Source organism: Oncorhynchus mykiss, chromosome 24, assembly GCF_013265735.2.
Source record: "Oncorhynchus mykiss isolate Arlee chromosome 24, USDA_OmykA_1.1, whole genome shotgun sequence".
Lineage (NCBI taxonomy): Eukaryota > Metazoa > Chordata > Actinopteri > Salmoniformes > Salmonidae > Oncorhynchus > Oncorhynchus mykiss.
In genome coordinates, this window is record NC_048588.1 from 32910869 (window position 1) to 32931805 (window position 20937).

Genomic DNA, 20937 nt, shown 5'->3' on the forward strand with positions numbered 1-20937 from the left:
TAATTCAAACGGAAACGCTACTGTACTGAACAACCCGCCGAAAAACGGTGTGACTATTGAGGCCCAGAGGGAGATTGTATGGTGTGATGTTTAGTGATTTCAAATAGTCACACCCTTATTGAACAGGCCACAGTTCGTCACACCCACCAAAATGAGAGCAAACATCCCTCAAAGGCTGTCTAAGAATGGTGAGCACCGTTTTGGGGAAACGTGTCGTTCAGTACAAACCGTCACGCAACATAGCAAACGTTGAATCGAATTGAACGCACCCCTAGTCTCAGTTATTAGTCCTAGCTCAGATGTCACCCATGTGGATAACTGCAGATGAGCTGTTAACTGGTGACATGTGATCCTGGAGCCCCTCCTCCATCCTGAAGACTCTGTGGCTCGACTGGTCTCTGCTGATGTTCCAGAGCATCAGAGACCCCAGGATCATGGACAGAAGAGCAACAGATACCCTCGCGGTCTGATTATCCTCCATGTCCTCAATGGTGATGATGGTGTGATTGTTGTTCACTTCAGACCCAGGGACACAACCAGGGTCTGTTCTCCAGTTGTTGTTGTTGTTCTGGCCGGGTTCTGCTGGGTGAATTCTGGCCCTGAGTCTGACGTGTCCCCTGACACTCCAGAGGACCACAACCCCCAGCAGCACAGACAGCAGAGCCACAGATGTCTGCAGGACCAGTAGAGTCTTTGTGGGCTGCAGGATGTAGGCAGCCTCTGTCCTGGTGTAGAGTTGACCTTTGACCTCCTCCAGACTCTGGCAGGTGTACCGACCAGCGTCTGAAGCTAGGGCACTCACTATCAACAAGTCCTGGCTCAACATCTGGTACCTGTCTCTCAGCTGGAGGGGCTGCTTAGCAAAGTGCCAGCTCACCTGTGCCAGGTTGGATGCTGGTTGGCACGGCAGGTGGATGGGGCTCCCAACATTAAATGGTAATGTAAGTGGCTTCACGGGGACTGAAAATAACACAATGGGGGTTCACTGAATGTCCTTAACTTGGCATGTAGCCTACTTCATGTTGATACATCACAGTATTTCACTAGTTGAAAGATAAACCTACCTGATCGGGGGCACATCGAGGCATCCGCATGTTTAAGGCTTTGGTACATGTTCCTGAACGATAAAGAAAGAGCTACTGTTATTTGAAGGACATCTGAAATCATATTTGTTCCAATAGTACATGCAGACAGTGGTTATTCTAGAGTGAGAGTGTTGTAGAGTTGAGCAGGATCCTACCTGGAGCCAGTGGGTAAGTTGAGGACAGATGAGCAGGCTGCTAAGGTGGTGTCCCAGGCACAGTAGGGATCTCTGGCCAGGATACAGTCCAGACAGGACCCATACCGACCACAGTCCTTAACTGGAATCTGGACCACTCCAGACCCTGAGCCTGCATAGAGCTGTCCCTAGAGAAAAACACACACTGACTTGACTACTAAACCACCAGTGTTAGCTTCTCATTGGATGACCTGGTGCTATTCATCTTGAACAAGCAGGTAGCCTAGTGGTTAGAGCTTTGGACTAGTTAATTGTAAGGTTGCAAGATGGACTCCCCGAGCTGACAAGGTAAAAATCTGTCGTTCTGCCCCTGAACAAGGCAGTTAACCCGCTGTTCCCCGGTAGGCCGTCATTGTAAATAACTGGCTTGTCTAGTTAAATAAAAAAATATACTCATAACGTTTTGCACTAAATGTGTTACCGTGCCAGAGGAGAGACGCAGCACTTTGATTGGCTCCAGAGTCTGGAACACCCTGGTCTCTTGGATAATGACGGTGTCACCAGCAGCGTACTGTACAACCTTCTGCACCGTGCCCTCCTCTGTCAGGGAGCAGGACACGGCAGTTACTCTCTAGAGCCAACACTGACATTGATTGATTTTCTTTGTCAGAAAAAAATTCTCATATATATACACACAGTACATGAATACATATATAGACAGTAATAGTCGCTGCCACAAGCACAGAACAGTGTGAATTTGGATGATAAAGGGCTGTGAATAGTCAGTACCTGTTCCAATAAACATAACGTGGTGGATTTCTCCATCCACGGCCATGACTCTGTCCACAACAATCACCGACAACTTGGCTCCCCTCTGCAGCACCAGTGGACCCCCGGTCAGCGGAGGCACTGCTCCGTCCAAGAGTGGCTGGTCACGGACGAACTGCAGGGTCTTGTCAGGGAGGTCCAGCGAGTGCACAATGCCCAGGTCCCGCACAGCATTGGTCATACACTTTAACAACAACACAACCAGAGGGTTGGTGAGACGTTTCACATATACTGTAGGTCTATAACTATGACAGAAGCACTCTTAAAGAGGTCTGTGAGAGACAGAAATCTTGCTTGTTTGTAGGTGACCAAATACTTATTTTCCACCATAATTTGCAAATAAATTCATTAAAAATCCTACGATGTGATTTTCTGGATTTTTTGAAGTGTACCTATGTTGAAAATTACAGGCCTCTCTCATCTTTTTAAGTGGGAGAACTTGCACAATTGGTGGCTGACTAAATACTTTTTTGCCCCACTGTATACTGTAGGTCTATAATTATGACAGAAGCACTCTTGAAACTAAGCCTGTGTTCCTAATAGCCCCCTATTCCCTATATAGTGCATTCATTTTTACCAGGGCTCATAGGGTTTTGTTCAAAAGTAGTACACTTTGTAGAGAAGGGAATAGGAAACCATTTGGGACATGAGCGTTTTTGCCACATTTGCTTAAGTGCTTTGGACAATAATTGTGCCCTGTAGAGGAACATAGGTACAACACTGTCACATGACACTCAATGTCTGGAAGTTAATCAATGATCATTTAATTCAGTCACCTATATAAGTCAGGCTATTACTCACCGTTCCAGGTCGTGGGACAGGCTCCTCTCCGGTGTGGGTAACCCACCTTGTTTCTGACTCCATTGTCACCGGAGTCATATACCTACCCTCAGAGAAGACTTTCCCAATGTCAACCACGCTGAACGCACACACAGTGGAGAGATCCGATGTGGTTCTGTAATCATCAAAACACCATTCATTATTCCAACATCACTTCAGAATCTCTCTCATAGAAGGTTCATTTTTGAGTAGTATCCCTACAACTGATCATTATTTCACAGATTTGACAGTATGGAATTTCTGCTGGACTGTACTAATAAAGAAATGGTAGAACTCACGTCTGCGGGCTGAAAACAGCGTAAAACACGCTCTTCCTCCAATCCTGGTCTTTCAGGAGGAAGATATCCTGAATGATGGCTGGCAGGCTGGGTTCCAGGGGCACGGGGCAGTCAAGACGGACCTTCAGGTAGGACGTCCACTTTTGCTGTAAGGTCCTCTGACCACCCAAATCCCCCTGCACACCAACCACAGAGAGGGAGACAGGTGTCAGTGTCGACCATAGTATCGGGAATTAGAACACTAGAACAGACATAAACGTTCTGTACCTTGCAGACCCGTGCCACACGAGATACCCTGATCTGGGCTGGCAGGTCAAACTCCATGGCCTCCTCACTAAAGAACATATAGACTTTATCGTCGTCCCCATCGAGGTTGTTAATGCTCTCTGGGACGACGTCCAACTGTACGAAGAAGGGCTCTGAAAAAAGACAGTTCGGTTTTCTCACAGAGACTGAAAACACAGACTTGGGATCCATTATTTAAGGCACATTGAATAAAGTAAGACATTTAACATGTCTGTATCTCTCTGTGGAATGTCCACATTCAGGTGTCTGTTTAGCTACGCATCAAGAAATGCGCATCAAGAAATGCATCAACACATTGTCACAGTATGCTGTGGTTGACGGGGAGTACTACATTTAAAACAGAGGGGTTGGAGCTTACTGTTAAGCCAGGACTGTCTGTGTTCGGTCCTGATAGCCGGGAAAGAATGACGCTGCAACACCTGCTCAGTACCCAGGAAGTTGATCGCTGTGGCTGAATACAGTTCTGTCCCTGATTGATGGTTAACAATGACAATCATCAGAACGGAAATAATAAAGACTGTAAAGAAGTGAATGAAGTTAATCAGTCATGTATTTTACATCACTAACACAACTTTCAGTGTGGGTCCACTTTTTCCAACACTTTATTTACAGTTGTTTTATTTATAACAGTGGGTGCACAATATCTACTACTCCGTCCTTGTGGGGAGGTACTGTAGATATCAGAACTCACCAACCATGACCGAGGTTGACCTCTGGAAGGGGTCAAAGGGAACTTTCCCTCGCCCCTCTTCCTTCTTCCCTTCCAGGGTCAACGTTCCGTTTGCGTAGGTCTGTTGGAGAACACAATGCACGTTTGGTTGCGATGTGGAGGTGTACATTAAGGCTGTGATCTGTAATCACTTTGAAAGGTAGTTGGGACTCTCACAGACAGACAGAGGTTTGGTGTGCTACATATGTCTGCAGTTAGTTCAGGGTAAACAACCAGAATATGACAACGGTCCACAGCTACATGATATGTAGTGTGAAACAACAGGTGAGATGTCCTGTCCAGGTTATACTCACCATATAGTCACATGTGGGGTTGTATGCGTTGGTCCCACACACCAACATCCTGCCATCGTGGAGAGTCTGAAGTGTCTTGATGTAGTTTTGACATTCCATCTGGAATAGGATCATGTGGTTTGTTTCTATCAGTATACTGCTTCAGAGAGTTCTCTGAGAGGAGAGATGATCCATCATGCAATCAATCCACTTACTGAATCTTTTCCCTTGCTCTTGCAGGACATGTTCTGCTCCTCTGAGACCTGCCAGTAGACCTGCAGCAACAGACAGATTCCCATTAACATTACAGCAGACTCTGAGACCTGCAGCAACAGACAGATATCCATTAACATTACAGCAGACTCTGAGACCTGCAGCAACAGACAGATTCCCATTAACATTACAGCAGACTCTGAGACCTGCAGCATCAGACAGATTCCCATTAACATTACAGCAGACTCTGAGACCTGCAGCAACAGACAGATTCCCATTAACATTACAGCAGACTCTGAGACCTGCAGCAACAGACAGATTCCCATTAACATTACAGCAGACTGAGACCTGCAGCAACAGACAGATTCCCATTAACATTACAGCAGACTCTGAGACCTGCAGCAACAGACAGATATCCATTAACATTACAGCAGACTGAGACCTGCAGCAACAGACAGATTACCATTAACATTACAGCAGACTGAGACCTGCAGCAACAGACAGATTCCCATTAACATTACAGCAGACTCCGAGACCTGCAGCAACAGACAGATTCCCATTAACATTACAACAGACTGAGACCTGCAGCAACAGACAGATTCCCATTAACATTACAGCAGACTGAGACCTGCAGCAACAGACAGATTCCCATTAACATTACAGCAGACTCTGAGACCTGCAGCAACAGACAGATTCCCATTAACATTACAGCAGACTCTGAGACCTGCAGCAACAGACAGATATCCATTAACATTACAGCAGACTCTGAGACCTGCAGCAACAGACAGATTCCCATTAACATTACAGCAGACTCTGAGACCTGCAGCAACAGACAGATTCCCATTAACATTACAGCAGACTCTGAGACCTGCAACAACAGACAGATTCCCATTAACATTACAGCAGACTCTGAGACCTGCAGCAACAGACAGATTCCCATTAACATTACAGCAGACTCCGAGACCTGCAGCAACAGACAGATATCCATTAACATTACAGCAGACTCTGAGACCTGCAGCAACAGACAGATATCCATTAACATTACAGCAGACTGAGACCTGCAGCAACAGACAGATTCCCATTAACATTACAGCAGACTGAGACCTGCAGCAACAGACAGATATCCATTAACATTACAGCAGACTCTGAGACCTGCAGCAACAGACAGATTCCCATTAACATACAGCAGACTCTGAGACCTGCAGCAACAGACAGATTCCCATTAACATTACAGCAGACTCTGAGACCTGCAGCAACAGACAGATTCCCATTAACATTACAGCAGACTCTGAGACCTGCAGCAACAGACAGATTCCCATTAACATTACAGCAGACTGAGACCTGCAACAACAGACAGATATCCATTAACATTACAGCAGACTGAGACCTGCAGCAACAGACAGATATCCATTAACATTACAGCAGACTGAGACCTGCAGCAACAGACAGATTCCCATTAACATTACAGCAGACTGAGACCTGCAGCAACAGACAGATATCCATTAACATTACAACAGACTGAGACCTGCAGCAACAGACAGATTCCCATTAACATTACAGCAGACTCTGAGACCTGCAGCAACAGACAGATTCCCATTAACATTACAGCAGACTCTGAGACCTGCAGCAACAGACAGATTCCCATTAACATTACAGCAGACTCTGAGACCTGCAGCAACAGACAGATTCCCATTAACATTACAGCAGACTGAGACCTGCAACAACAGACAGATATCCATTAACATTACAGCAGACTGAGACCTGCAGCAACAGACAGATATCCATTAACATTACAGCAGACTGAGACCTGCAGCAACAGACAGATTCCCATTAACATTACAGCAGACTGAGACCTGCAGCAACAGACAGATATCCATTAACATTACAGCAGACTGAGACCTGCAGCAACAGACAGATTCCCATTAACATTACAGCAGACTCTGAGACCTGCAGCAACAGACAGATTCCCATTAACATTACAGCAGACTCTGAGACCTGCAGCAACAGACAGATTCCCATTAACATTACAGCAGACTGAGACCTGCAACAACAGACAGATTCCCATTAACATTACAACAGACTGAGACCTGCAGCAACAGACAGATTCCCATTAACATTACAGCAGACTGAGACCTGCAGCAACAGACAGATTCCCATTAACATTACAGCAGACTCTGAGACCTGCAGCAACAGACAGATTCCCATTAACATTACAGCAGACTCTGAGACCTGCAGCAACAGACAGATATCCATTAACATTACAGCAGACTCTGAGACCTGCAGCAACAGACAGATTCCCATTAACATTACAGCAGACTCCGAGACCTGCAGCAACAGACAGATTACCATTAACATTACAGCAGACTCTGAGACCTGCAGCAACAGACAGATTTCCATTAACATTACAGCAGACTGAGACCTGCAGCAACAGACAGATTCCCATTAACATTACAGCAGACTCTGAGACCTGCAGCAACAGACAGATTCCCATTAACATTACAGCAGACTCTGAGACCTGCAGCAACAGACAGATTCCCATTAACATTACAGCAGACTCTGAGACCTGCAGCAACAGACAGATTCCCATTAACATTACAGCAGACTGAGACCTGCAACAACAGACAGATTCCCATTAACATTACAGCAGACTCTGAGACCTGCAGCAACAGACAGATTCCCATTAACATTACAGCAGACTGAGACCTGCAGCAACAGACAGATTCCCATTAACATTACAACAGACTGAGACCTGCAGCAACAGACAGATTCCCATTAACGTACAGCAGGAATACTCTAGAGACCAGACAATACTGTATGGATGTATTGACATACAAGACCTTGATTAGACTGAGTTCCTTACCCCAGCCTTTTTCGAGGAGATGTCCTCAAGGTCCAGAGCATATACGGCATCTCTAGCACCAATGAAAAGGACACCCAGGTCCTCTCTCAATGTCATCGTTGAATAGTTTGAAATGCCATTCTCTCTGAAACTCTTAGCATCTAAACAGAAAAACCATATGATAACACTTTACTGTGGTTGACAGGGTTGGTTGTATGTAGCATTTATAAAACAGTTGTGTTCACGACATAGAGGCATAATGCTCTATGTTTAAATACTTTTATATATTGTTTAAATACTTTTTATGGGCCTAAATGCTTTTACATAGTCTTTAGGAATGCTGTTACAAATAATATTATGTAGAATACACTCTTGGAAAAGAGGTGCTATCTAGAACCTGAAAGGGTTCTTTGGCTGTCTCCCCATGGGAGAACCCTTTGAGAAACCTTTAGTGTTCCAGATAGAACCCTTTCCACAGCGGGTTGTACAAGGATTCTTCATAGGGTTCTCCCATGGGATGGCTTTGGATCATATTAGATGATGCTTTCTATTGAGAAAAAAACATTAGACTAAGCTGCCATATAAGCCTAACTTTAGTTGAGTGGAAAAGATGCATTTCTCCACATGCAAGGATGTAAACAGGCATTGGAGAGAGATAATGGCTTACTGTCATATTGTACGGTCTTCCTAGGGATGCTGGCGAACACTTCACCCAGGGGTATAAGGACCAGGAACAGGACCAAGATATCCCTCAGGGAAGTGAGAGGAGCCATGGTGGTCCTCTTGTCAGCAGCTGTCAATGCTCAATGCAACACACAAGTCTCTTATTGTTGGTGTTGGGCTGCTGTTTATATAGGATTGACCGTGTGATGTCATAATGCGGGTAATGAGATGTTGATTATGACATCAAACTGTACACTACAGTGGATTTTGAAATGGATCCACAGTCTGGGCATATTGCTTTCCTTTTTGGCTGCTATTATAATTGTCTCAACTAGATCACCCTCACACACACACACAAAACTGTGTAATGATCTGGACAGATTGACCAAAGCTTTTGGATTCTATTTAAACTCTACAAGTTTTGATCCTGAAACATGTCCCATATGGTTTAATGGTGGAATGTTGAATTACTCCAGCATTCTAAACTGTGCATTGTTTGGTCAGCTACAATAGAATTTTCAGGAGTAGAGTTGGGCTACACATTCTAAGACTGATGACACAATGTACAATCTACATGCCGAGCCAATGCCAGTGTCATCCATTGAAATATAATCTGGATTGTATTTCTATGTTGTCACCCTCCTCAAATCCTTATGACTGTACTAGTGATCTGGTTGTCCCTCAATTACCCAGCTTTTTCCACCACATACATGGAAGCTCACCTCTAAATCAGCCATGATTTCTGACACCCTTATAACATTGTGCTCTATTGAAATTAAATGTAGTTTATGTCTGTGTGTCTGTGGTGTGTCTGAGTGTGCGTGTGTTTGTGCATACAAACTACTATGAGTGTACATGAGCGTGTATGTGCGAGTGTGTGCACTGTGTAAGGGTGATACATGGTTTGTCTAAGGGTGGGAGACAGGGCTACGGCCGTAAATCCACCCAGCCGTTGCCGTGGTGATTTGCTTTTTCCGGGAAACCATAAACATCCCGATGGAGCGACACGCTGCCCTCTGAACGTGGCAAATTAAGTGGCCAGTGTGTGTTTGTGTGTGTGTTGGAGTGCTCAAGGGCATCTACTTGAGAGCAAGGTATCTGATTGGCTGATGTGAGCAGACAGGTCTAAGAGATCGTTCCTCTCTGTCACTCCATTGGCTGTGTGGGCCGGTGGGAGGGGTTAAAGCTAACTGGCGATAAACCCGTCTAATCCAGAACATTGTTCAACATTAACACAGATGAACTATCAGTGGGGGCCTATGGCCACAATGAACTTCCCCTGACCTCTGAATAAGACTTCAAATAAGTATCTGTAGAATCAATATAAACCCAACCACATACATGTACTCTGTATGTATTATAGATAGTGTTATTGATCAAGTATGTCACATGATGCTGTTGTGGTATAGTTATAGGGGATCTTCCCTCTTGGGTAGGGGTGTCAGTGACACTTTGCAGTGACACTGGGGAGACAAATGACTTTAACAGGTAATGGAACTGTGCTGTGGTAAAGTGAGCATGATGTAGTATCGTGGGAGGCCTCTACCCCTAATTGTGTGAGAAATGGTTGTTCTTTGCCCATTTAGGTGGTTGGTCCAGATTTTCTACACTTAATAAATGATTTAGGATCAGGTTTTCCTACCGTGGTGCCGACCTTCACTAAAGGAAGCTTACTGACACACCTGACCCTAGACCAGAGATGTCTATACCTACAGGATACATTTTCCTTTTATTTTACTCGGCAATTCAGTTAAGAACAAATTCTTATTTTCAATGACGGCCTAGGAACAGTGGGTTGTTCAGGGGCAGAACAACAGAACAACAGATTTTTACCTTGTCAGCTCGGGGATTCCATCTAGCAACCTTTTGGTTACTAGTCCAATGCTTGTTCAAGATGAATAGCACCAGGTCATCCAATGAGAAGCTAACACTGGTGGTTTAGTAGTAAGTGTGTGTTTTTCTCTAGGGACAGCTCTATGCAGGCTCAGGGTCTGGAGTGGTCCAGATTCCAGTTAGGGACTCTGGTCGGTATGGGTCCTGTCTGGACTGTATTCTGGCCAGAGATCCCTACTGCCGCCCCATAAATGATATGTTTCAGTAAGTCCCCTCTAGAATGAGATTCCCCTCTATCCTCTCCTCTCCAGGGAGAGACCTGATGAGCAGAAGTTGTTGTAGACCTGTCATTGGCTCAGTCTCCCCAGGCTGTCGACTGGAAGAGGAGGATAAGAACCTCCCCTGATGTGGAACACACACCTCATGCTCTATTTTTACCCTTGTGGTGTGTGTGTGTGTGTGTGTGTAACAGTAATGGTAAGTGTGGATTGTGATCAATAGGCAGGTCGGCTTCTCAGCTTTATTTCTCAGCCTGAACATGCTTACAGCCTACAGGCCATCTCTAGAGAGGAAGAGAGGTGTGTGTGTGTGTCGGGGGTGAGAGTGGTGATGGTGTTAAAAGCCTATTAATCCATTAGCACCATCTCTCTCTCTCTCCCTCCTTCCTTCCCCCTCCCCATCGTCTCTCTCCCTCCCTCCTTCCCCCTCCTCATTGTCTCTCTCCCTCCTTCCTTCCCCCTCCCTATCATCTCTCTCCCTCCTTCCTTCCCCCTCCCCCTCATCTCTCTCCCTCCTTCCTTCCCCCTCCCCCTCGTCTCTCCCTCCTATCTTCCCCCTCCCCATCGTCTCTCTCCCTCCTTCCTTCCCCCTCCCCCTCCCCTCTCCCTCCTTCCTTCCCCCTCCCCATCGTCTCTCTCCCTCCTTCCTTCCCCCTCCCCATCGTCTCTCTCTCTCCCTCCTTCCTTCCCCCTCCCCATCGTCTCCCTCCCTCCTTCCCCCTCCCCATCGTCTCTCTCCCTCCTTCCCCCTCCCCATCGTCTCTCTCCCTCCCTCCCCATCTCTCCCTCCCTCCTTCCCATTGTCTCTCTCCCTCCCTCCTTCCCCCTCCCCATTGTCTCTCTCCCTCCCTCCTTCATCACCTCTCTCCCTCCCTCCCTACTTCCCCCCTCCCCATCGTCTCTCTCTCTCCCTCCCTCCTTAACCCCTTCCCATCTCCCTCCCTCCTTAACCCCTTCCCATCTCCCTCCCTCCCTCCTTACCCCCTTCCCATCTCCCTCCCTCCCTCCTTACCCCCTTCCCATCTCCCTCCCTCCCTCCTTACCTCCTTCCCATCTCCCTCCCTCCCTCCTTACCCCCTTCCCAGCTATCTCTCCTTCCCCATCAATCTCTCCCTCCTTCCCCCCTCCCCATCTCTCTCTCCCTCCCTCCTTCCTTCCCCCCTCGTCTCTCTCCCTCCCTCCTTCCCCCCTCTCCATCTACAGTGGGGCAAAAAAGTATTGAGTCTGCCACCAATTGTGCAAGTTCTCCCACTTAAAAAGATGAGGCCTGTAATTTTTATCATAGGTACACTTCAACTATGACAGACATTGTAGGATTTTTAATGAATTGATTTGCAAATTATGGTGTAAAAAATGTATTTGGTCAATAACAAAAGTTTATCTCAATACTTTGTTATATACCCTTTGTTGGCAATGACAGAGGTCAAACGTTTTCTGTAAGTCTTCACAAGGTTTTCACACACTGTTGCTGGTATTTTGGCCCATTCCTCCATGCAGATCTCCTCTAGAGCAGTGATGTTTTGGGGCTGTTGCTGGGCAACACGGACTTTCAACTCCCTCCAAAGATTTTCTATGGGGTTGAGATCTGGAGACTGGCTAGGCCATTCCAGGACCTTGAAATGCTTCTTACGAAGCCACTCCGGTGTGTTTGGGATCATTGTCATGCTGAAAGACCCAGCCACGTTTCATCTTCAATGCCCTTGCTGATGGAAGGAGGTTTTCACTCAAAATCTCACGATACATGGCCCCACTCATTCTTTCCTTTACACGGATCAGTCGTCCTGATCCCTTTGCAGAAAAACAGCCCCAAAGCATGATGTTTCCACCCACTTGCTTCACAGTAGGTATGGTGTTCTTTGGATGCAACTCAGCATTCTTTGTCCTCCAAACATGATGAGTTGAGTTTTTACCAAAAAGTTATATTTTGGTTTCATCTGACCATATGACATTCTCCCAATCTTCTTCTGGATCATCAAAATGCTCTATAGCAAACTTCAGACGGGCCTGGACGTGTACTGGCTTAAGCAGGGGGACACGTCTAGCACTGCAGGATTTGAGTCCCTGGCGGCGTAGTGTTACTGATGGTAGGCTTTGTTACTTTGGTCCCAGCTCTCTGCAGGTCATTCACTAGGTCCCCCCGTGTGGTTCTGGGATTTTTGCTCACCGTTCTTGTAATAATTTTGACCCCACGGGGTGAGTGCTTGCGTGGAGCCCCAGATCGAGGGAGATTATCAGTGGTCTTGTATGTCTTCCATTTCCTAATAATTGCTCCCACAGTTGATTTCTTCAAACCAAGCTGCTTATCTATTGCACATTCAGTCTTCCCAGCCTGGTGCAGGTCTACAATTTTGTTTCTTGTGTCCTTTGACAGCTCTTTGGTCTTGGCCATAGTGGCGTTTGGAGTGTGACTGTTTGAGGTTGTGGACAGGTGTCTTTTATACTGATAACAAGTTCAAACAGGTGCCATTAATACAGGTAACAAGTGGAGGACAGAGGAGCCTCTTAAAGAAGAAGTTACAGGTCTGTGAGAGACAGAAATCTTGCTTGTTTGTAGGTGACCAAATACTTATTTTCCACCATAATTTGCAAATAAATTCATTAAAAATCCTACAATGTGATTTTCTGGATTTTTTCCTAATTTTGTTTGTCATAGTTGAAGTGTACCTATGATGAAAATTACAGACCTCTCTCATCTTTTTAAGTGGGAGAACTTGCACAATTGGTGGCTGACTAAATACTTTTTTGCCCCACTATCTCTACCTCCTTCCCCCCTCCCTATCTATCTCTCCCCTCTTCCTTCCCCCTCCCCATCGTCTCCCTCCCTCCCCCTCCCCACCGTCTCCCTGCCTCCCCCTCCCATCTATCTCTCTCCTTCCTTCCCCCTCGTCTCCCTCCCTCCTTCTCCCCTCCCTCTGTCCTTCCCCCTCCCACCCTGCTTCCACCTCCCCATAGTCTCCCTCCCTCCTTCCTTCCCCCTCCCACCCTCCTTCCCCCTCCCCATTGTCTACCTCCCTCCTTCCTCAAATATCTAGACCAGCTGAATCTATTCCTCTGTGGTATTTAGACCAGCTGAATCTATTCCTCTGTGGTATTTAGACCAGCTGAATATATTTCTCTGTAATATCTAGACCAGCTAAATCTATTCCTCTGTAATATTTAGACCAGTTGAATCTATTCCTCTGTAATATTTAGACCAGCTGAATCTATTCCTCTGTAATATTTAGACCAGCTGAATCTATTCCTCTGTAATATTTAGACCAGCTGAATCTATTCCTCTGTAATATTTAGACCAGCTGAATCTATTCCTCTGTAATATTTAGACCAGCTGAATCTATTCCTCTGTAATATTTAGACCAGCTGAATCTATTCCTCTGTAATATTTAGACCAGCTGAATCTATTCCTCTGTAATATCTAGACCAGCTGAATCTATTCCTCTGTGGTATTTAGACCAGCTGAATCTATTCCTCTGTGGTATTTAGACCAGCTGAATCTATTTCTATAATCTATAACAGTTCACTGTGTGGCCCAACTCAGAGATGAAGAGATAACAAGTCTGGGAAACTAAAGATAATTCAGTCGTTATCAAATGAAAATATACCATTACCACTGTTTATGTCTGACGAGTAGGATAGGACTCATTCATAACGCTGGACATTTAGATACATAGCAAGACCTTCTATGAATGAAAAACAATCAAACAAACACAACCATGTTTGTTGTGGTTAATATCTGATTTCTATGGTTAATATCTATGGTTCATTTCTAAACAGAGCAGATTTGGAGACTGAGATATGAAGGGAGAACAGAAGAATAGCAGAGCAGCCAGGGAGGCAGTTCACGTTATTTGGGGATCTTGAAAACAAAACAGGACATGCCAACAGAATGTAATCCACCTACTGCATCACTTGCCTGCCATAGACACCAGACAAATAGGCCCTCCTCCTCTGATGGTGAAAACCCTTTCCCCCATCTTTGTTCTGTCACATTCTCCATCTCCCCTTACCACCTCCCCCCTCTCTCTCATTTACTCTCACATTAACCTTGTCCTCCCCATCCATCTCTCTTGTTAACCATTACTCCCCTTTATCCCTCTTTCTAACCCATCTGTCCCCTCTCCTCCTCCTCCTCCCTCCCTCCTCTCTGCTCCAGGTGTCTTTTCTGTTAAAATCCAATCCCCTCTCCTTTTAAACCCATTCTTCCATTTCACTCCCCTTCTGCAATACTGCAGCACACAAACTCACTCCTCCTTCTGTGTGTGCTCTCTCCACACATACGAATGCATGCACACACACACACTCTCTCTTTCACCCCTCCTCCCATGTGCTCTCCACACACTCACCCCTCCTCCCATGTGCTCTCTCCACACACACACATGCACACCTCCCTCCCCATATATACACCTACACACAATCTCTCCCCTCCTCCCCCTATCTTTTTCCATCAGAGCCTCTCCAGGGTCATTACTGAGCTGAAATAGACACACACACACAAACACCAGCAGAGCCTGAGGTTTAACTAAAACTGACCCTCCAATCACACTGGGGTTTTAACTAAAACTGACCCTCCAATCACACTGGGGTTGAACTAAAACTGACCCTCCAATCACACTGGGATTTAACTAAAACTGACCCTTCAATCACACTGGGGTTTTAACTAAAACTGACCCTCCAATCACACTGGGGTTTAACTAAAACTGACCCTCCAATCACACTGGAGTTTTAACTAAAACTGACCCTCCAATCACACTGGGGTTTAACTAAAACTGACCCTCCAATCACACTGGGGTTTTAACTAAAACTGACCCTCCAATCACACTGGGGTTTAACTAAAACTGACCCTCCAATCACACTGGGGTTTTAACTAAAACTGACCCTTCAATCACACTGGGGTTTAACTAAAACTGACCCTCCAATCACACTGGGATTTAACTAAAACTGACCCTCCAATCACACTGGGGTTTAACTAAAACTGACCCTCCAATTACACTGGGATTTAACTAAAACTGACCCTCCAATCACACTGGGGTTGAACTAAAACTGACCCTCCAATCACACTGGGGTTTAACTAAAACTGACCCTCCAATCACACTGGGGTTTAACTAAAACTGACCCTCCAATCACACTGGGGTTGTAACTAAAATTGACCCTCCAATCACACTGGGGTTTAACTAAAACTGACCTCCCAATCACACTTGGGTTGAACTAAAACTGACCCTCCAATCACACTGATAAATACCACTAGAATAGTATACTGGCCAGGTCAGTCTGATGTCTGTGTGTGTGTGTGTCATGGCTCAGAGTTGAAGTGTGTGTATAGTATCAATAGGTCAGACCCAGGGACAGATATCTCCTGATCCAGGGCCTGTCTTTACAACACATACAAACACTCATTATGGAAAGAAACCAGATATCTAGAGTAAATAAAGCTTTATTATCACAATAATACATTCAAACAGACTACGATGATACTAAAGAGTAAACATTAAAACATCAACATTCAAAATGCAACGTGACATCAAAATAATCTATGCATTTCAAACATAGTCAAGAACCAGCATGTGCCATTACACATTTCATTGCAGACTATCGTCACTTTAAAATAACAACAAACACCTGTAGTGAAGCCCGATAACCTTCCTGAGAAACATGTGTACCCTCTGTGCTCCTTCAATCCAACCCCTACCCCAGCTCCCTGGCCCGGCTGTCTCACTGCTGTTTGAGGAAGAGGGCAGCTCCATTCTGAATCCACTGGTCAGGGTTTCCTCCACAAGGCAGCGTGACGTGAGTCACCATGCTGACCCGCTCTGAGCTGGTGTACACAGGCAGAGAGATGACCTCCTCGGGACCGTAGCTGCCACTGGAACACTGCAATATAACACACACAATGTTAGATTAACATCAAATCAAAGTTTATGGGTCGCGTACACAGATTTGCAGATGATTTCACATGCTTGTGTTTCTAGTTCCAACAGTGCAGTTATAATATCTAGCAAATAAATACATACACAACACACAGGTCCGTTGGTGTGTGTGTGTGAGTGTTTGTGTGTGTGTAGATGCAAATTTCTGTACATTTTGTTGCTGACTAACAAACCCCCATTTTATTTGACCTTTATTTAACTAGGCAAGTCAGTTAAGAACAAATCATTATTTACAATGACGGCCTAGGAACAGTGGGTACCTTGTCAGCTCGGGGATTTGAACTTGCAACCTTTCAGTTACTCTTCCAACACTCTAACCACTAGGCTACCCTGCCGCCCCATTGCACTAACAAACCCCCATTAACCAGTTAACAACCTGTACATGTTGTTGCTGACTAACAAACCCCCATTAACCAGTTAACAACCTGTACATTTTGTTGCTGACTAACAAACTCCCATTAACCAGTTAACAATCTGTACATTTTGTTGCTGACTAACAAACTCCCATTAACCAGTTAACAACCTGTACATTTTGTTGCTGACTAACAAACCCCCATTAACCAGTTAACAACCTGTACATTTTGTTGCTGACTAACAAACCCCCATTAACCAGTTAACAACCTGTACATTTTGTTGCTGACTAACAAACCCCCATTAACCAGTTAACAACCTGTACATTTTGTTGCTGACTAACAAACCCCCATTAACCAGTTAACAACCTGTACATTTTGTTGCTGACTAACAAACCCCCATTAACCAGTTAACAACCTGTACATTTTGTTGCTGACTAACAAACTCCCATTAACCAGTTAACAACCTGTACATTTAGTTGCTGACTAACAAACTCCCATTAACCAGTTAACAACCTGTACATTTTGTTGCTGACTAACAAACCCCCATTAACCAGTTAACAACCTGTACATTTTGTTGCTGACTAACAAACTCCCATTAACCAGTTAACAACCTGTACATTTTGTTGCTGACTAACAAACTCCCATTAACCAGTTAACAACCTGTACATTTTGTTGCTGACTAACAAACTCCCATTAACCAGTTAACAACCTGTACATTTTGTTGCTGACTAACAAACCCCCATTAACCAGTTAACAACCTGTACATTTTGTTGCTGACTAACAAACCCCCATTAACCAGTTAACAACCTGTACATTTTGTTGTTGACTAACAAACTCCCATTAACCGGTTAACAACCTGTACATTTTGTTGTTGACTAACAAACTCCCATTAACCGGTTAACAACCTGTACATTTTGTTCCAAAGAGTAAAATGAGGTTCCCAAAAGAAAATGAATAACACGTGACAATAGCGAGCCTGTCCTCGCAATGAACACGAAACTACTGCAATGAAGCACAGAACTGAATAGATCCATTTCAAACATTTGCCGAAATGCAATTTGCTGGAAAACTCTGTTGTAAAAACAAAAAACCTGATGCGTTTCATGTGACAGAGAGAAGAGAGGGAATATGTAAATATGCAACAACTAAAATGGGTTGTAAACATGACTAGAATTGGGGCCTTTGGCTTCTGGACAACAAGAGAAAGTTGATATAGAAAACGAGTAGTACAGGAGAGAAATACTGGTAAACTTTTTTGTTGTTGGGTTGTTAGTTTAGCTGTTGTTAGCTGCTTCATGCTGTTCCGCTCTCCCACTGCTGCCTGTAGCCAGTGTCTGTGAGTTGCCTAGCAACGAGTCTCTCCTCTGGCTTGCAGCTCATTGTACTAGAGAAAGCGAGCCATTAGTTGACATACGAAATCTACTTTCTAACTCTCGAAACTCACTGTACGTGACAATTTTCGCCAAAATAATCATTCCGGTCGACCAAGACACTGTTCCTGTTTTATTGACTGACTAGATTTGTTTAACCCTGACACCAAATGAATCCCACAAAATGATACATATTAACCTAGAGACTGATAAACATGAATGGTTAAATGTATTTCCGGAGGCTAACCGACTAACGGTTAACATCCCCAGTTGAGGTAAAGGGTGGGCGAGGCCTCGGTAAAAGCAGTTTGAAGCCGGTCAGATGGGCCTCAGATCCCTGAGAAAACTACTGTAGCAGGGTTGAATCCACATTAGCCTGGCGTTACAGCCATTAGACATGATACAGGAGCAACAGAGGGAGTAGAGGGAGGGGATTATGCTGTATATCAAGTAGTGTCTGGTTGATAAAGTGACTGGTCAGATACCAGGCATCACCTTTCCTGTCTGAGCAGCTTTCCTCAGACAACTGAGGGAGAGGCCAGGAGGGAGGGAAGAAAGATGGCAGGCCTGTTCGAAGGAGAAAATATATTGCTCCTTCTCTCACACAGTAAGACCTTTAGGGAAATAAACGACCCTGAACAAAAATATAAAACGCAACGTGTAAAGTGTTGATCTCATTGTTTTACGAGCTGAAATAAAAGATCCCAGAAATGTTCCATTATGAACAAAAAGTTGATTTCTCTCAAATGTTGACCACAAATTTGGTTACATCCTTGTTATTGCGCATTTCTCCTTCGCCAAGACAATCCACCTGACAGGTGTGGCATATCAAGAAACTGATTAAACAGCATGACCATTACAGAGCTGCACCTTGTGCTGGGGACAATAAAAGGCAATGTGCGGGTTTTGTCACACAACACAATGCCACAGATGTCCTAAGTATTGAGGGAGCGTGCAATTGGCATGCTGACTGCAGGAATGTCCACCAGAGCTGTTGCCAGAGAATTTAATGGTTATTTCTCTACCATAAGCCACCTCCAATGTTGTTTTAGAGAATTTGGCAGTACGTCTAAGACCAGCTGATGAAACTGTGGGTTTGTACAACCAAAGAATCAATAACTGTCAGAATCCGTCTCAGGGAAGCTCATCTGCGTTCTCATTGTCCTCACCAGGGTCATGACCTGACTGCATCAATGGGCAAATGGTCACTTTGATGGCCACTGGCACGTTGAAGAAGTGTGCTCTTTTCTATTGATGCCAATTTTAATGCACAGGGATACCGTGACGAGATCCTGTCGTGCCATTCATCCACCGCCATCACCTCATGTGTCAGCATGATAATGCACGGCCCCATGTCACAAGGATCTGTACATAATTCCTGGACACTGAAAATGTCCCAGTTCTTCCATGGCCTGCATACTCAGACACGTCACCCACTGAGCACGTTTGGGATGCTCTGGATCTACATGTACGACAGTGTGTTCCAGTTCCCACCAATATACACCAACACACAGCCATTGAAGAGGAGTGGGACAACATTCCACAGGCCACAATCACCAGTCTGATCAACTCTATGTGAAGGAAATGTGTCGCGCTGTATGAGGTAAATGGTGGTCACTCCAGATACTGACTGGGTTTCTGATTCACGCCCTACTTTTTTTGTAAGGTATTTGTGACCAACAGAAGCATATCTCTATTTCCAGTCATGTGAAATTCATATATTAGGGGCTAATTAATTTATTTAAATTGACTGATTTCCTTATATGAACTGTAACTCAGTAAAATCGTTGAAATTGCTGCATGCTGTGTTCAGTGTAAATCAGAGGAGATGTGAACAATAAGAACTCTGTTGCCATGACAACAGCTAATCACAGAGCTGAACTCTGACCCTGACCACAGAAAGAACAGAGAGCGCTTCAATGATTCGTGTCCGTGAGTGTGTGTGTGTGTGTGTGTGTGTGTGTGTGTGTGTGAGTGAGTGTGTTTGTACCTGTGCTATCCAGGCCATGTAGCAGGCAGGTACAGCTGACACACTGGGGGAGTCATGTCGGTTCTCAGACAGACGAGCCCCATCAAAACTACAGCCCTCCAATTGCAGACCACCCACCTACAGACATACGAAGAGATGGGGAGAGGAGGGGGTGAGAGAGGAGAGAAAAAGAGATAGGGAGAGGAGGGGGTGAGAGAGAGGAGAAAAAGAGATAGGGAGAGGAGGGGGTGAGAGAGAGGAGAAAAAGAGAGATAAAGAGATAGGGAGAGGAGGGGGTGAGAGAGAGGAGAAAAAGACAGATGGAGAGAGAGAGATGGGGAGACAGAAGCTGAGCTGCGAATCACAGTTAACTCTAAACACAACCATTTAAGTGACATACAGCATGAAAGGGAGATGAGGGATAACACAAATCATGTAATGGATGGAGGAAGAAGGAAGGCCCTCTCTCCTGTGTAAGTAATGCCATGTGTGTGTGGTATGATGTCATATTAGTGACTCAGGACTTACACAGGCGTGTGTGTGTGTCTGTGTGTGTGTGTGTGTGTGTGTGACTAGCAGAGGGGGGGCACCTGGCGTCAGGTCAGCCAAACACATCTCATAAATCACTGTTATGTGTTTCTCAGCTGAGATGTCTGAATGGAGTTTCCCGTCTCCTCCCTGCAGCTGTAGCACTCTCTGTCTCCCTCCCTGTCTCCCTCCCTCCCCGTCTCCCTCCCTCCCTGTCTCCAACCCTCCCTGTCTCCCTCCCTCTATCCATGTTTCTGTCTTTCTCAATTCCCTGAGTGTTTCCAGCATCATTGGGTTGTTGTATTGTACCTTGACTTGGAGTTGAGCCTCTGTTATGGGACTCTTCCATGATGACACAAACTTCAGACTGTCCATGGAACAGCCCATAGACCTGACACAATGGACTAGGTATTAATATACACACAAGTCATATTCACGGAAACAGACTGACACACACACACGTCATATTCACCCACACATCATATTCACAGGAAGAG

At 45.1% G+C, this 20937-nt stretch overlaps 2 protein-coding genes across 5 annotated transcripts in view; both read right to left on the bottom strand.

Moving 5' to 3' along the window:
• Positions 1–295: 295 nt before the first annotated feature.
• Positions 296–8298, bottom strand: LOC110503410 (semaphorin-4E-like). The gene is made up of 14 exons (XM_036961557.1): positions 8193–8298; positions 7547–7686; positions 4689–4748; positions 4495–4593; positions 4163–4262; positions 3830–3940; positions 3433–3584; positions 3166–3341; positions 2849–3002; positions 2009–2231; positions 1701–1819; positions 1241–1401; positions 1065–1117; positions 296–960 (listed from the first exon to the last, which is right to left on the bottom strand). The coding sequence occupies exons 1-14, from the start codon at positions 8296–8298 to the stop codon at positions 296–298; spliced, it is 2319 nt and encodes a 772-aa protein (XP_036817452.1).
• A 7411-nt stretch (positions 8299–15709) lies between these two features.
• LOC110503411 (cytoplasmic dynein 2 heavy chain 1) overlaps positions 15710–20937 on the bottom strand; it is a 225706-nt gene continuing 220478 nt past the window's right edge. For all 4 annotated transcript variants that reach the window (XM_036961600.1, XM_036961598.1, XM_036961599.1 and 1 more), the window contains 3 exons: positions 20750–20831; positions 19934–20050; positions 15710–16164 (listed from right to left, as the gene is read on the bottom strand). In XM_036961600.1, coding sequence (XP_036817495.1) covers positions 16006–16164; positions 19934–20050; positions 20750–20831 — 358 coding nt within the window. In that variant the 3' untranslated portion in view covers positions 15710–16005. The remainder of the gene's footprint in view (positions 16165–19933; positions 20051–20749; positions 20832–20937) is intronic.